Source organism: Sorex fumeus, unplaced genomic scaffold (genome assembly GCF_029834395.1).
Source record: "Sorex fumeus unplaced genomic scaffold, SorFum_2.1 ptg000038l, whole genome shotgun sequence".
In the NCBI taxonomy this organism is placed as follows: domain Eukaryota; kingdom Metazoa; phylum Chordata; class Mammalia; order Eulipotyphla; family Soricidae; genus Sorex; species Sorex fumeus.
The window spans coordinates 12,087,246-12,103,630 of NW_026606095.1; the positions used below are offsets into that span (position 1 = coordinate 12,087,246).

At 38.7% G+C, this 16,385-nt stretch overlaps 1 protein-coding gene across 6 annotated transcripts in view; it reads left to right on the forward strand.

The window, feature by feature from the left end:
* TRPM3 (transient receptor potential cation channel subfamily M member 3) overlaps positions 1-16,385 on the forward strand; it is a 997,482-nt gene that overhangs the window by 727,647 nt on the left and 253,450 nt on the right. For 5 of the 6 annotated variants that reach the window (XM_056118728.1, XM_056118724.1, XM_056118725.1 and 2 more), the window contains one exon: positions 4,562-4,736. In XM_056118728.1, the coding sequence (XP_055974703.1) occupies positions 4,562-4,736 (175 nt within the window). Of the gene's footprint in view, positions 1-4,561; positions 4,741-16,385 lie in introns of those variants that run through there. The other variant, XM_056118729.1, reaches the window with a different exon arrangement.

Consider the following 16,385-nt stretch of genomic DNA (forward strand, 5'->3'; position numbering starts at 1 on the left):
TGCCATTTTCTTATCATTTCAAAATGTAGATTTAAAACAGCACCTATTGTTGTTTAACTAACATTTCAAATCGTTGCTTTAAGATGAAAATCAAACCATGAAAAACACTGAGAGGAGATAAGGCCTAGGAGACTGAAGTACATATACTTTGCTTGGAAGTAAAACATGTCACATGAATCAAATAAAATCACTACTAATGAAGCAAGAAATCAAATCCTAAACTATTATTTCTTCAAGATAAGCATTTTCTTGATAGAAGATAAAACCATAGGAAAAGGGAGAAGAAGGAAAAGATAGACAACTAAAGTACTTGTACATTTTTTAGTTCATATTTACAAAACGTTGTGCTAGAATTTGGATAGATTTCTTCTTTAAGATAGCTGTTTTGTGTACCCTACAAAGCCCATTCTCATTGCACTGTGAGAATGCACAGAGAAAATAATAATAGACTGAGCAAGTAGAAGTTATTCAGTGGTCTCTGATGATACTGAGAAGTCATTTAAAATAAAGTTAATTTTTTTTCCATCATGCCTCTCTCAAACATTTATTTTTAATACTTCTCTTTAATAGCTTAGGTTGAACTCTATGTAAGTCTGATCTTGGGGCAGTTTTTATTTGAAAGCATATGCACAGGCCTGTTCTTCAAGCCAGGGTTCCTTGAACACGTCCCTTGCTTGCTTGTATCTGTCTCTGCTTGCTTTACCCACTCTGTCGAAGCCCATGTTCTCTTTTGAACATGTACTTTCTTTTCTTCTCTCCCCTCACAACTTTCTAAGTAAGTTTAAATTTTAAAAAATGCATCATATAGAAAAAAAGGCAAGTAAAAACACAACACCCAAAAGGAGAGAGAGAACAGAGGGGAATGCACTGCCACAGAGGCAGGGGGGGATGAGGGTGATGGGGGGTGGGAGGGGCACTGGGATCCGTGGTGGTGGGAAATGGGCACTGGTGGAGGGATGGGTATTTGATCACAAAATTTGTAAGTCTACAACTGTACCTCAGGGTGTCTCACTAATAAAAAAAAATAATAATAATAATAGTGTGCTGAAAAAAAAAGCAAGTATAACTTATCTTAGGAAGAGTCTACGAAAATCCTCAGCTTAATTCATGTTCCTGTGCCTTGTTCAGATAAGAATACAGCAATGGCAGATTCAGACACTCTCTCATGGATACGTTACTATAACACTTATGCTGTTATGAATCAATAAGCAAATCAATCACTTAGGAATAGGTAGACTTAAGGATAGGAGAGGAAAAAACTGCACTGAGGGGATTGGAAAGAGGTGGAGGAGCAATAAAAGAGGTAAGAGAAAGGGACTGTGGTCGCATTGATGGCATAGAGCGGTGGGACACTGTATGCCTGAACCACAGAACCAACAACACTGAAATCGTTGGATCCAAACTCCAACAACAATACTTAAAAATGTGCCTGTCAAGAGGCAGGTGTGTCAGCTGGGGCGGGGACTGGTGGAAGTAAGTTGACATCTGACGAGATTGGTGATGCAGTATTGTCTACCTGAAATTCAATTATAGTCCTTTCTTAAATCATGATGCCTTAATAAAAACCTTAAAAAGACAATAAATAGGCCTGTGCTTAAGTCAGTGGTTGATCAACAAGTTAAAATGTCTCCAGCTGATATTGATAGTCTAATAAGAAGAACCATTTAGTCCTTTTCTTAGCACTGCAATAATTTCAGTGAAATGGTATTTTTACTGTATTTTAGGCACCATAATTTACAATACCGCGAATGATTGGGTTTCTTGAATAAAACTTCCCAGCACCACACCCTCCACAAGTGTTTGCTTCCGTGTACCACAGTACCAGCGTCACAATCCTACCATTTTCGTGTACCCCAACTCATCCCACAAGCTTCCTACTGAAGATCATCAGTTCTTAGTTTCTGTTGCCTTGGCAGGATACTACATAACATATATATATATATATATATTCATATACATATATATTCATATACATATATATAACAATAACAGGATAATACTTGACTATAAGAAAAGATAAAATCATACAATTTTCTACTACATGAATGTATCTGAAGAGTATCAGATTAAATGAATTTTGTCAGAAACAGACGGACAGAAACAGTGTGGTCTCTTATGTGTGGGGTGTAATGTATATATGTAGCTTCTTTATCCAGTGACCTGTTCTTGGACATGGGTTATTTTCAGATTTTTGCTATTATGAATAATGCTGTAATAAACATGAGTGCAGATGTCTTTTCAAAATAGTCATTTTGAACCCTGGGGTAGAAGTCAAGAAGTAGAATTGCTGGGTCATATGGGTTAGTTCAATTCTTAGTTTCTAAAAGAAGTGTCCATATTGTTCCCCAAAAATGCTAGGCCAGGTGACATTCCTACCAGCAATGAATGAGGGTCTCTTTTCCCCCACATCTCTGTCAACATTGACTGATTTTGTTCTTTTTGGTTTGTGTCAGTCTCACTAGTGTGATATGATTACTCATTGTTTTTATTTGCATTTGCCTAATGAAAAGTGATGGAGAGCATTTTTTTTCAATATATCTTTTGGTCTTTTGACCATCTATATGTCTCCTTTGAGGAATTTTTTGTTCATTTCTTCTCCCAAATTTTGCTGCCTAAAAGCAAGTACCTGGGAATCAGCTCAACAAAAGAAGTGACACACTTATGCAAAGAAAACTATAAATTTCTACCTAAAGAAATAAAAGAAAATGTGAGGAAATAAAAGCATATCTTCTGTCCATGGTTGGAAGGATTAATATTGTCAAAATATTAAACTTGCGTAAGCATTATATAGATTCAGTGCAGTTCCTATAAAAATTCCCATGACATACTTTAAGACATAGATTTTTTAAAAAATCTGTTGAATTTTATCACTGTATCACTGTCCTCCTATTGATCATCGAATTACTCGAGCAGGTGCCAGTAATATCTCTATTCCTCCCATCCCTGAGATATTTTTTTTGCTTTTTGGGGTCACACCTGGCGATGCACAGGGGTTACTCCTGGTCTGCACTCAGAAATTACCCCTAGCGGTGCTCAGGGGACCATGTGGGATGCTGGGAATTGAACCTGGGTTGGCTACGTGCAAGGCAAATGCCTTACCCGCTGTGCTATTGCTCCAGCCCCCATCCCTGAGATTTTAGCAGCCTCTTCTTACTCATCTTTGTGAATTTGAATGTTATATTAAATAATAATCCTCCCACTCCCCAAATGGCCAAAGCGATACTAGGGAAAAATGAAATGGGAGGCTTCTCTTTCCCCCAACTTCAAACTAGAGTACAAAACTATAGTAATGAAAATCATGTGATACTGTGATAAGGAAAAACTATCAGACTAATGGAATAGAACAGATATATAGAGACAGATGTTTATGTATAGCACCGTAGCACTGTCCTCCCATTGTTCATCAATTTGCTCAAGCGGGCACCAGTAATGTCTCCATCGTGAGACTTGTTGTTACTGTTTTAGGAATATACACTATGCTACGGGGAACTTGCCAGGCTCTGCCATGTGGGTGGGATACTCTCAGTAGCTTGCCAGGCTCTCTGAGAGGGATGACGGAATCGAACCCAGGTCGGCCGTGGGCAAGGCAAACGCCCTACTCACTGTGTTATCACTGCAGCCCCAATTTTTTTAGGTATATAAGTGTTTAGATACACAAACAATTAATCATCAATAAAGTGGCAAAAAGAATAAAATGGAGCAAACAAATCTTCAACAAATGGTGTTGGGAAAACTGGTCAGTTATATTCAAAGAAATGAAGTCAGACCCCTTTCTAATGCCGTTGATAAAAGTAAGATCAAAGACCTCAATATTAAACCTGAATTCATAATTTATATGTAGAAAATGCTGGTAGAACTCTGTGACATTGGATCTAGAGGCAGCTTCAATGATTCCCTGTCATTGGCCAAGCAAAGAAGCGAAGATAAACAAATAGGACTATATTAAACAAAGATTCTGCACCATAAAAGAAACAATGACCAGAATAAAAAGACATCCCAAAGAGTATGATATTTTCCCACCATTCATCTGATAAAGGGTTAAAAGCTAAGATATATAAAGCACTGGTAGAACTTTACAAGAGAAAAACCTACCAATACCATAAAAAGGGGGCTGGGAGTGGTATTTTTAATTTCCCTTACTTATATAGGGAGCAGGAGCTGAATACATATAAATCTTGTTTAAGATCACATTTAGTTTCTGATTCTCTGGCTTGTGGCCCGCGCATCATCTACTAACAATAGCTTTCTGCAACTCCTCCCTCTTTTCACTGTCCCCTTGACCCCCTCCACAAAATCTGGTACTCACCTGAACTCATATTGCCCTTGGGAGTTGTGGAAAGAAAACCAAGTGAAGTAGACTTTCAAATGGGTGAACTCTTTCAAAGGGTTTTCTATAAATTTTCACTTCATAATTTCCCTTTATATGTTACGACCTCCTCTGCACTCAGTAATTTTAGTTTGTGCTTTTTGTTTTCTCTTTTTCCTTTTCTTTGTTTGCTGGCTTTGTGTTATTTTCTCCTTTTTTTTTCTTTTCTTTTCTTTTTTTTCTTTTTGATTGCAGGAATTGGTCAAGGCGTTCCAGTGGTGGCGCTGATTGTAGAAGGAGGACCCAATGTGATCTCAATTGTCTTGGAGTACCTGCGAGACACTCCTCCAGTACCAGTTGTTGTCTGTGATGGGAGTGGACGGGCATCTGACATCCTGGCATTTGGACATAAGTACTCAGAAGAAGGAGGGTAGGTAATTTTCTAGGCCTCATAGGAGACTTATGAATGGAAAGTCTGTGTTCCCTTCTTAGCCGAGAAAGCATTGGTTGACTAAGATGATAGTCTTCAAAGGATGGGAGTGAAGAATTTTTCCACTTCATGGGAACTTGTGGGAAATTCCCTGGGAGCTCCACAGTGATCCAATGAGAAGGGGTGGAAGGCACATGGGATTTGGTCTCATTTCTGTTCTCTTTGTTGTTTCATTCCTTTATTTTCTTCCCAAGAAGTAAAAGGAGGCGTTGTGTTTTTACATGAAGCATAGCTAACTCTTGGACCTTATAGTACAGATTAGTAACATAGGAGGAATAAAATACATGGGCTCCAAACTGGGCCTTCAAACACCAGGATCATAATGAGTTGCTCCATGTTTACAAATGGTAAATATTAAAAAAAGAAAACTTGTGGGCAGCGTTTACTGTCAGAACTTTCTAGTTCTAAATATGGTATTTGTAATGGTAGCCACTGTAATGGTGCAGTAACCACTATAATGAAATCTCTGTGATGGTACCTATCTGGTCCTATGGCAGTGCCTCAGTGTACTGCTCTGGGTTTATCAGTCCTCCAGTGCTTCTCTTGAATGCTTCCAAACCCAGGCAGTACTTTCTATCACATCCTTCCTCTCCAGTCTGAGGTTCAACTCTGAATGGTGAAGTAAAGGCACTCTAACAGGATATTCTATCAAAGTAATTTACCTAAAAGTCTTAATGAACTTGCAAAGAAAATGCAAGGACCGGGGAGATGGTCCAGCATGTAGGGCATTTGCCTAACCCTGGTTGGATTCCCCAGCGTCCTATAAGATCACACACACACAACAGTAATCCCTGAGTGCAGAGCCCGGAGGAAGTCCTGATCACAGGTGGATATAGCTTAAAATCAGAGAGAGAGAGAGAGAGAGAGAGAGAGAGAGAGAGAGAGAGAGAGAGAGAGAGAACTTGGGGGAGACTTGAAGTTATATAAAAATGTTCTCAATCTTATCAGTTTTCTTAACACATGAAAGTAGGAGGAGAAAAGATCCCCAAAGGAGTCTTTTGATTATCTCTTTTACAAATATAGTGTCTGCTGCTACCATGAACTGAGATATGAGAAATTTACTAGTCCTACACTCAAGAGCTCACAGCAAGCCCAGCACGCATATCATTATAATAAATATAAGTGAATTACTGTCTAACAACAAATAATGTGGGGATATAAGGGAGAGGAAGGCTGGACTGAAGGTGACTTAGAGATAAGTGTTATGACCATTTTGTTGGTTTGAAGCAACTGTGTATATCAATACCATAAACTTGACCAGCACTGTGACCCTCTCACCCAAACTATAATTTAAAAGTTGATTAAATAAAATACACCTTGGAACTCCCCCAGATGATGGATGAGACTGCTGACTTTGAAAAACTTCCTGCTTCTCTGTCTCTCCCAGCCAGATCTAAAGTAAAAGAAATTAAGAAGTGCAACACTAACTCAACATCATGGCTGTTCTTATGCCTCTCCCTCTCTCCCAGAATTCCTACCTCCCACCTCTTTCTGAGCTTGGAAAAGAGCCCACTTCCCTAGTTAGTGTATAAACCTAAATATGGGGAAATGAAATGTGGAATAATGAATGGAACAGGGCCTCAGGAGAGCATTGTAAATGCTGACAGTGACTTTAGGTCCTGTTACTGCTTTTGATATGAAAAAAAAATGGAAGCTTCTCAGCATGAAGTTGGAGTGTGTTGACTGGCAATTGTACTAAAATTACTTTTCTATATTCCCCTTTGATAGTAAAAATTGATTCACTTCTTAGCTAAAACACTGAAATGCCTAAATGCATCCATGTTCCTTTCCAAGCAGAATTCAGTATAACGACCTTAGCTTTGTTTTTATGAAAAAATGTAACTATAATTCTCACTGATTTAATTATAGCCATTATTTAGGTCAGAAAGATAGTACAGAAGGTGGGAGGGGGGTTTGCCTTGCACATAAGCTGACTCAGGTTCAATCGTCATCAACCCATATGATTCCCCAAGTCCACCAGGTGTGATTCCTGAGTGCTCAGCCAGGAGTAAACCCTGAACCCCACTGGGTGTGCCCCAAACCTCCCCCCAAGAATTCTGAGATTAGCTCCTATTTTTCAGAAATGAAATAATTATAGAGGCTTTAGCTTTGCTTATTTTTTTGCATTCTGAATGCACCGTTCTTCCAGAAAATTAATAAAAAGGCAGTCATCCTGCTCATCCTTTAAGAAGTTCTAAGTCTATGGAGTCAGAGGGATAGTACAGCAAGAAGGTCATTTTCCTTGCATGTGGCTGACCCAGGTTTGATCCTTGGCTTCCCACATCATCCACTGAGTCTACCAGGAGTGATCCCTGAACTCAGAACCAGAAGAAAGAAAGACCTGAGGTTCTTCTGCTGTGGCCCCCAGACAAAACAAAGCAAACAAAAAACAAGTTCTAGTTCTATCCCCAATAAAAGTCTGAGTCTGTTCCCATTTTTTGATAATTATAATGGACACTGTACCTGGAAAATAATGAAGTCTTTGGTAAGTTATCTTTCCTGATTCTGTTATAATATGAGAGAAATAGTATACATTTAAGAGTTGAGTATAACTATTACTTAACAAGTTGGGTGATAGGAGCACACATATATATTAAAGATTTTTCCACACAATGCAGAATCCCAGGCCAGGATTTTTTACAGTATATTGTAGAAATTTATTGAAATGCATTTTGGTATACTGATTGGTTTTTCTCCTATAGGTCTTCAATGATATTGTCTTTTAAAAATATAAGTAAAATTAAGTTATCATTGGCTTTCTCTTTCCATTTTAATTTAATTTTTTATTTATTTTGAGTATATAGACTATATAAGTGCATTCTAATAGTAAACCAATGTGCAAATAATTAACACTGCATTATGTGAATTCTCTTCCTTCCTTCACTTAAATAGGTATTCAGAAACATCTGGTTCTTTTAACTTCAGTTGACAGTTCTAGTTTTAAAACTAAGTTTTAGTCTTAGTTCTAATCACTTTATAGTCAAACTATTCAAAAGTATAATTTATGTGAGATCTACCAAACATAAGCCACAACTGATTATCAGAGAACTGGACATGCACATAACTAGTATGTCATGCACATAATTAGTATGGAGATAAATAATTGAGAAATAATTCTATATTTTGGAAATTATTAAAATTAAAACACTTAAAATGTTAAGCGATGTTTAGAAGTGTTTACAAGTAAAGATAATGTATATATAATATATGCAAAGCATTATGAAAAAGGTGAGAGATCTTGTTCAGTAAAACTAAATTCATTACAATCACATGAATTTGGATATTGATAATTTGTCTTTAAATTTCATTATTTACCACATTACAAAAATATGGATTTGAAAAGAATCACTTTGGAAGCTAATTATAATTGGTAAAACTGATTAACTTTTTTAGACAAGATTATTTGAAGTAGGAAAAAACAATTATGACACGAAAGGATTTGGATAAATTATGAGACAATTGCAATTAAATTCTCAGTTTTACCTCCCCCCCCCATTTCTGTGCTGAAGCTTGAACAAACTACTTGAAAGAAAAAAAATCACACTCTGTTTTTTTCCTTATTATTATACTACTTTTTCTATTTCTCATCTGCCCTAATTTAGAATGAGTCAGAATTCACTTTTACATAAATAATTGTTTAAGAAATATTATCCAATTTTATTTCTGAATCACGAGTGACTAAACACCATAAACATAAATAGATCTATTCTACCCAAGTGGCATTAGATTCAATTGCCTGATTTTTTTAACTAAGATTCCACTTTTTGCTCCTTACAAAACAAGATGATCAATGTTACATATAACTAGGAACTCTTTGTTGTCTGTAAGTGTCTTGAACCTGAGTCAGAAATTACTTACCTGATAAATGTCAACCTAAGTCTCTGCATTAAAAAATATATCGGGGCTGGAGAGATAGCACAGCGAGTAGGGCATTTGCCTTGCACGCGGCCGACCTGGGTTCAATTCCCGGCATCACATATGGTATGAGCACCGCTAGGAGTAACTTCTGAGTACAGAGCCAGGAGTAAGCCCTGTGCATCGCCAGGTGTGACCCCCCCAAAAAAGCAATATATATATATATATATATATATATATATATTTCATTTGTCACCGAGCAAATACTTCACTGGTGAAAAATGTCAGTGTGAAAAAGGCATCTGAATGGAGATGTGTTCTGGGGTGATGTGTACCCCACCTCCCATTCATCCAAATTTAATCACTGGAGTTCGGGTTTATTTTGGTATCTTTCCCCCTAATATAGTAATTGGACTACTATTTTTAGATAACAAGGACAAGAAGCAGAATCTGTGGGAGTAGAAAGCCTTAAAACTTTTAAGTGATCTAGTTCTATCCTTGGGAAAGTTATCTATGAGGCAAACACTAGAAGTTCACATTCTCTGCCTCAGTACAATTTGTATTAAATCTTAGGAAGAATACATGAGTATTATCTTGCTCTTAAAAGGGAGGGAATAAATCAGATGCTGCAAACAAGAAAAAAATGTATTTTAAGATTGAAGGGCACTCTCTAATGATCCCTACATTATAAAAGAAAAAGCGGAACACGCAGTGGAGACTTCTAAAACTCATAGAAAAGGAAAAATATGTTGAATGGTTTCAAATGATATAACTGCATCCTGTCACTGAAGTGACAAAAATTTATTTCTCTCCAATACACATTGAAAAGGACCCAAGATGGGGAAGGTAACTGTGTTAGAATCCAGGTCGAGTCTCTATTCCCTTGGGTTCGTCATCCCGTGTGCTGGTCACTAATATTTTCTTCTATTGCTCAAGAGACCGCCTTCCAAAGCTAACGGGTGCCATAGCCCTATCATTTATCCCTATCACGTCTGCTGAAAGAAATTGATTTCGATGGTTTGTATTCCGGCATGATTTAGACATAATTGGAATGTCAAGTGAGAAAGGAGGAAACAAATATGAAACATGTTCACTTCAACTGTTCATTTTCGTTTTTGATCATTTCACCTTGCCTTGTCTCTTTTCTAAAATTTCCAGTAAGATGGCATGTCAAACCTAGGTCATGTTTTCTAACCTTCTCAGAACCGAAGTGAGAAAAGCTGGGAAAAACATTTATCCAACAAATAACATGGGTGGCTTTATTTAGAAAATTTTTGTTTTTGTAAACTGCTTTCTCAAGGTCACGTTTATTGAGTGGTTACTAAGTGCTTGGAAGATTTAGGGGATAAAATTTAAGACACGGCCCTAATTGTCTAGGAATGTATATGAAGATTAAAACGACACAGGAAGAGAGGCCAGTTTGCTATGATACATATGTAATGTGCTGTAAGAGCACAAAGGACCAAAACATTTGAATTCGGCATTTCTGAGCGTATATTCAATGACATTAATTATTCACAAAATGTTGGGATAATCACTCTATTGCTCCTCCTCTACGTTTCAATCAAAAACTGAATCTAACTGAGATCAGCATAAATATCTGAGGAAGAGCTGGTGTTTGACTCTCTCTTATGTAATTTAACAGAGTCAGGCTGATTTGGTTTGCAAAATAAGTCAATAAGAACCAAAAAATTCTGTGAAATAGTACGGTGGCATTTTGTGCGGTAGTATACTGTATGCAACTCTGCGTGATACCCTCTCCCGGAAAAATTAGTAGTGTGGGCATAAAAATCCAGGAATACATTTAACACTTATGTGAATGGAGTGCAAATAATAAAGAGTCTTTTTATTAAATCCTTCTAAATGGAAATTTAATTTTGAGTCTGCCTGTAACTACAAGTTTTAATGTTGGAGTGAGAGTATGCAGGTAGGGCACTAGCTTTGCACAGTCGACCCAGATTTGATCCCCAGCACCCCAAATGTTTCTCAGGCACAGCCAGGAGAAATTCCTAAGTGTGGGGCTGGGAGTAATCCCTGAGGATTGCCAGGTGTGACCCACCCACCTCCCAACACACACACACACACACACACACACACACACACACACACACAACTACAGCTACAAGAAACAGTAAATTAACATCACACCTACTATTGTCATTAAAAATAGATCGTGTTTTTCTTGTTTTAATGAATTTCCTCAGATTCCCCCATGTAATTCTGAGTTGTTGATCATGGGTCACAGGATTTATTAAACCTATAATGACAGTGACCACTTGCTATAAAAGCTGTAATCAGAGAAATACTAAAAATGCATTAAAATAGCATGCAAGGTTAACTCAAGTCTGTACCAGTTTAGACAGCACTGCAAGACAAGTACCTAAACGCTGTTACTGTCACTGTCACTGTCCTCCCATTGTTCATCAATTTGCTCGAGCAGGCCCAGTAATGTCTCCATTGTGACAATTGTTATTGTGTTTGGCATATTGAATACATCACAGGTTGCTTGCCAGGCTCTGCCATGCGGGCGAGATACTCTCGGTAGCTTGCCAGGCTCTCAGAGAGAGTGGCGGAATCGAACCTGAACACTATAAACATAAACAGATTAATGATTCTATGAATATCTCTTTTCAGTTTCAATAAATCCATTTTAATTGTTCTAATTGTGAGGAACTGTCCTAGAGTAAATGTACACATTTATTGTGCTTTCTGGGAATATTAAGCAAAAATCAAGGCCCTACAATGCTGTCTAAACTGTCTCAATCCCTGACACCTGCATTTGGCCTTTCAAGTACTGCCAGGAGTGTTTCCTGAGCAAAGAGCCAGGAACTGTCCTGGAGTACTGCTGGGTGTGACTTAAATATCCCCCCCCCACACACACACACCACCACGACCCCCAAAAAAGAATGATTCTGAAAACACATATGTGATAGATTGGCGATGATACTAAGAAAGACATTTATAGTAAATAGACCATGAATGTCCTCTCCTCCTCTAGAATGGAAATAAAAGTCATAAAATAATGCTATCAATCATCCAGGGAATCACAAGCAGTGCACTGTACAATGAAACATGGAAAATAAGAAAGTTATCTCCAGGGCATTGATGGACAGAAGAGGACACTGGTGAAGGAATTGGTGTAGAAACATTGTATTTCTGAAACCCAGTCATGGGTAACTTTGTAATTCATGGTGAAATTTTTTAAAAAGAAACTAATCTTAATACTTGGAAAATAGTCCATTTTTATTGGCACTCTGAAGCACAATGGTTTATAAATTATTCAATGATATAAGACTTTCCACATTCACATAAAGAATAAGGAAGGAAAAGAAATTATTATAGACTAATATTTATCTTTGGACAAAGAACAATGAATAATTGCTTATGGACAATCTATGAAAAAAAGTTAAAACACAGGAACTGATATTTCAGAGAATATATACAGAAAGGCAAATAAAGTTATGTTTTGACTCATTGATAGAATAAGATACGGAGTTAATAGTATTTTGGCAAGTTATAAATTATTTTAAAGATAATTTCTATTTAGAACTCCTTTTCTCCAGACCTCTGACCCTCTCCTCAAATCCTCCAATGCTAGTTAAAATTAGCATTTTTGGTGAACCAGCCTAGGGATCATTCCCAGTGAATCTCAGACAATGGGGCCACTGGTTCAATATAAGAGCTCACAGATTCGATACTGCTGGGAATACCAGGGTCACCCCAGTGATGCTTGGAGTCCTCTTGGACTTCACTCTGCTATGTGCAGAAGCCATGTCATATTGCAGTTGAACCAGAGACATGTAAGCCATAAACTCTAACTGGCCCTGAAATGAGTTAATATCTTTAAAGTCCCCATATGCAAAAGACTTGTCTAAGGACTTCATTTCATAAACTCTTTTATCCCATTTGTCAATGAGGAAATTAAGAACAGAATGGTTAGGAAATTTTGTTCAGAACTTCATAGTCTTCCCTGGCCAATTTGAGCTGGAACCTGTGTTTTATTAATTTTTGAGGCACACCTGGCAGTACTCGGGAACTGTTCCACATTCTGTGAGTAGGGGTCACTACAGGCACTGCAGAAGATCATGCAGTACCTGAGATCAAAGCTACTCTCCCACATGCATACCTGCATGGCATACATCCAGCCCTTTGAGCTAGCTCTCAATGTCTCTCTTTCCTTCTCTCTCTCTCTCTTTCTCTCTCTCTCTCTCCACTTCTCTCTCCCTTTCTCTCCCTCTCCCACCCTCTCTCTCTTCCTCTCTCTCCCCCAATACATGTTCTTTTCAATTACCCATAAGTCCTCCTAGGAAGGTAAAATTTAGTAACTACAGGAAGTTTGCTGGAGCAGAACTGAGATTTTTCTCTGTCTTTCTCTGTCTCCTTCTCTGTCTCTCTCTGTCTCTCTGTCTCTCTGTCTCTCTGTCTCTCTCTCTCTCGGCAGAGTTCAGTCCTTACTCCTAGCTCTGCACTCAAAGATCACTCCTGATGATGTTCAAGGGACCAAATCAGGTACAGGGAATAGAAATTGATTTGGTTATAACCAAGTCAAGCAGTGTGTTACCCACTGTACTATCTCTCCAGCCCCAAGAACTGAGTTCTTCTGAAAAGAGTAGACTACACCCAATTTTCATCTCTTCCTCTACAATTTCTATATTTCCCCATTTTCTAAAATGCTGGTTAACTTTTCTTCTTAATGAAGGTGTATCTAACATGAAAGCATGTGGATACACCAGTGCCAGTGTTTTTTCTGTACAAGTTGCCCTCAGATCTCAGAGTAGCCCTGATTTTGTCTATTTCAGAAGTTCTGAAACAATGGACATTTGACTCTTCCTTTTGCCTGCTTCTCTGCTGTATTTATCTGGTGGGATTTCTCTTGGGATGAACTCAGAGGATGTGTTTTCCTTACAATTTTGGCAGCAGAGAAGCTACCAAAGTATGTGACTGTCTTTGTGTCCTTTGGCTATACTTTTTTTCCCCTCTTCAAAGAGACTCAAAAGTAATGTGAGGATATGAAGAAAAATATCCCACCACTTTTGGTTGTGACTTAATCTGGATACTAAAGGTTGATCAGAGTGTACATGTACTTCATTGAAGTACATCTAAACTTTAACAAATACAAATTGTAGGATAATGATGGTATTCATGAAAAAAGGCAGTGTTCTTGCTGAAAGTAGACTATAGACCAAACATGATTGCCACTCAATGCATTTCTTGCAAACCACAGGACCCAAAAGGAGAGAGAGAGAACAAAAGGAAATGCCCTGCCACAGAGGCAGGGTGGGATGGGGGTGTGGGGGGTGGGAGGGATGCTGGGACCCGTGGTGGTGGAGGATGGGCGCTGGTGGAGGGATGGGTCTTTGATCATTGTATAACTGAAACCCAAGCACAAAAATTTGTAAGTCTATAACTGTACCTCATGGTGTTTCACTAATAAAAAAATTAATAATAATATTAATAATAATAATAATAAAGGCAGTGCTCAGGTCAGGGTGTGTGTGTGTGTGTGTGTGTCTGTGTCTGTGTCTGTGTATATGTAGTAGTAGTAGTAGTAGTAGTAGTACAGTAGTAGTTGTAGTAGTAGTAGACACTAAATAAATGTAAATAGGCATCTAGATCAAAAGAGAAAACAGTTTTAAGTTCTTTTCTATAATCCACATTTTCAAAATATTTTTGAGTGACTCTTTCTCTCTTTCTCTCTCTCTCTCACCCTTTGACCAATTTTTAAAAAATATATGGTACTTTACATTTAATCAAACTGTTACAAGAGTGAATTCAAAACAAGGCAACTATGGGTATTTATCAATGCATATATCATTGCTACGCAGTATTTTATCTGTACAGATATACATGATGAGTTGCCAGACTCCAAGATCGAGACATCAATATATTTGTTTTATCTGCATGTTTATAGTTTTCTCTAATCAGAAGATTGGCTCTTCCTCCTCTCACCTTGCTCTCCGTGAGTGTGCGATGCTCTTAGTGATCTCCATTAGCTGAATATAAGAAAGTTACATTAGGGATCTCGGAGAATGAAATTTGTTAAAGCCTGGAAGTCTCTGCCAAGATCTTTTTTTAACACTGTCTCTTGAGATTTTCATTTTGAAAGAAGCCAGCTGACGTGTAAGAAATCTAGCTACCTCCATACCACCAGGGCTAGCGATGACAGCCTGTCCTTAGTTCTTTCAGCCATTCCAGATCAGATACTAGAAACGGAAGCAAAGAGCCTCGTTGGACACCCCAGTTCCAGCAGCTATCACATTGAGAAGTGAGGCCCAGACAGGTAGCTCCAGTTGAATTTTTGTTTAATTTTGGTTTGTTTTGGGGCCATCCTCAGTGAGGCTAAGACAGAAAGCTTCTGACGCAATGCTCGGAGTTGCTCTTGGAAGTGCACAGTGAACCATGTGGTGCTAGGAATAGAACCTGGATATCCAAAATGCAAAGCATTTTCTCTGTCCCTTGAGCCACATAGTCTTCCATGAACGACATCTTCAGTTATTCAAACCTCTCCAGCTGAGTTTAGATACCATGGTGCAGAGAATAATTTTCCCACCTATACCTCTTCCCATTGGACTCCATGCCAGGCTGTGGGGTAGGTGAGAGCCCTCCCCACCCCAAGTGTTGCAGCCTCGGCAGCCGACCTCCACTACCCAACCACTGCCACGCTCCAGGCCACTTTCCAGATGCTCGGGCCGAGTCTCACGCATAAATGAAGTCCCACGGAACCCAGATAATGTGCAACTTTGTCACCTTTGTGACCTTGGACTCTGGACTCAACGGACCAAGGAGCAGAGATCCTCTGCCTGCTTCCCCCAGTCTCCAGTAACTCAGGGATCACACCCATAAACCACACCCTGCTGGAACCAGATAATCTCATCGGCCACCCTCCAGAACTCATGGATACTCCTCCCAGACGGGAGTATAAAATGAGGCTCCCAGAACCATGCCACTGGACTCTGTGCCAGGCTGTGGGGCAGGTGAGAGCCCTCCCACCCTAAGGGACCCAGTCTTGGCAGCCTACCTCCACTACCCAACCACCGCCATACTCCAGCCTGCTTTCCAGACCGCAACACATTATAAGACATTTCCTACTCATTTTCCACAATTACTACATCATATCTGACAGGGTTCAGACAGTAGGCAACAAATCATAGAGAAAAATATATAATTATATGCCTCTAGGAGAGCCCGGCAAGCTACCAAAAGTATCCTGCACACACGGGCAGAGCCTGGCAAGCTCCCTGTGGCATATTCGATATGCCAAATACAGTAATGACAACGGTCTCATTCCCCTGGCCCTGAAAGATCCTCCAATAGTTGGGAAATGACACGTAAGAAGAGGCTATTGAAATCTCAGGACTGGGAGGAATAGAGACGTTACTGGCACCTGCTTGAGTAATTCGACAATCAATGGGATGACGGTGGTGACAGTGATACCTCTTCCTAAATAAATCACCCACAAAATTATCACTGCAATAAATGTTTTACATCATCAATTGGGGAGTGTATAAACTATAAATAGATTGCCAGAATATATGGGATACAAGCCTTTGAGTTCCATGATTCCTAGATGAAAGAATTTCTCTCTCTACCCTTGGCATAGTTCTTGGCACACAGGAGGCATCACTACTATGTATTGATATAAGCATAAATAGGTGTGCAGATGTCTCTATGAAGTGTTGCAAGGCTCTACTATAATTACACCACTAAATCTGCTAAGCATCTCCATTTCCCAAG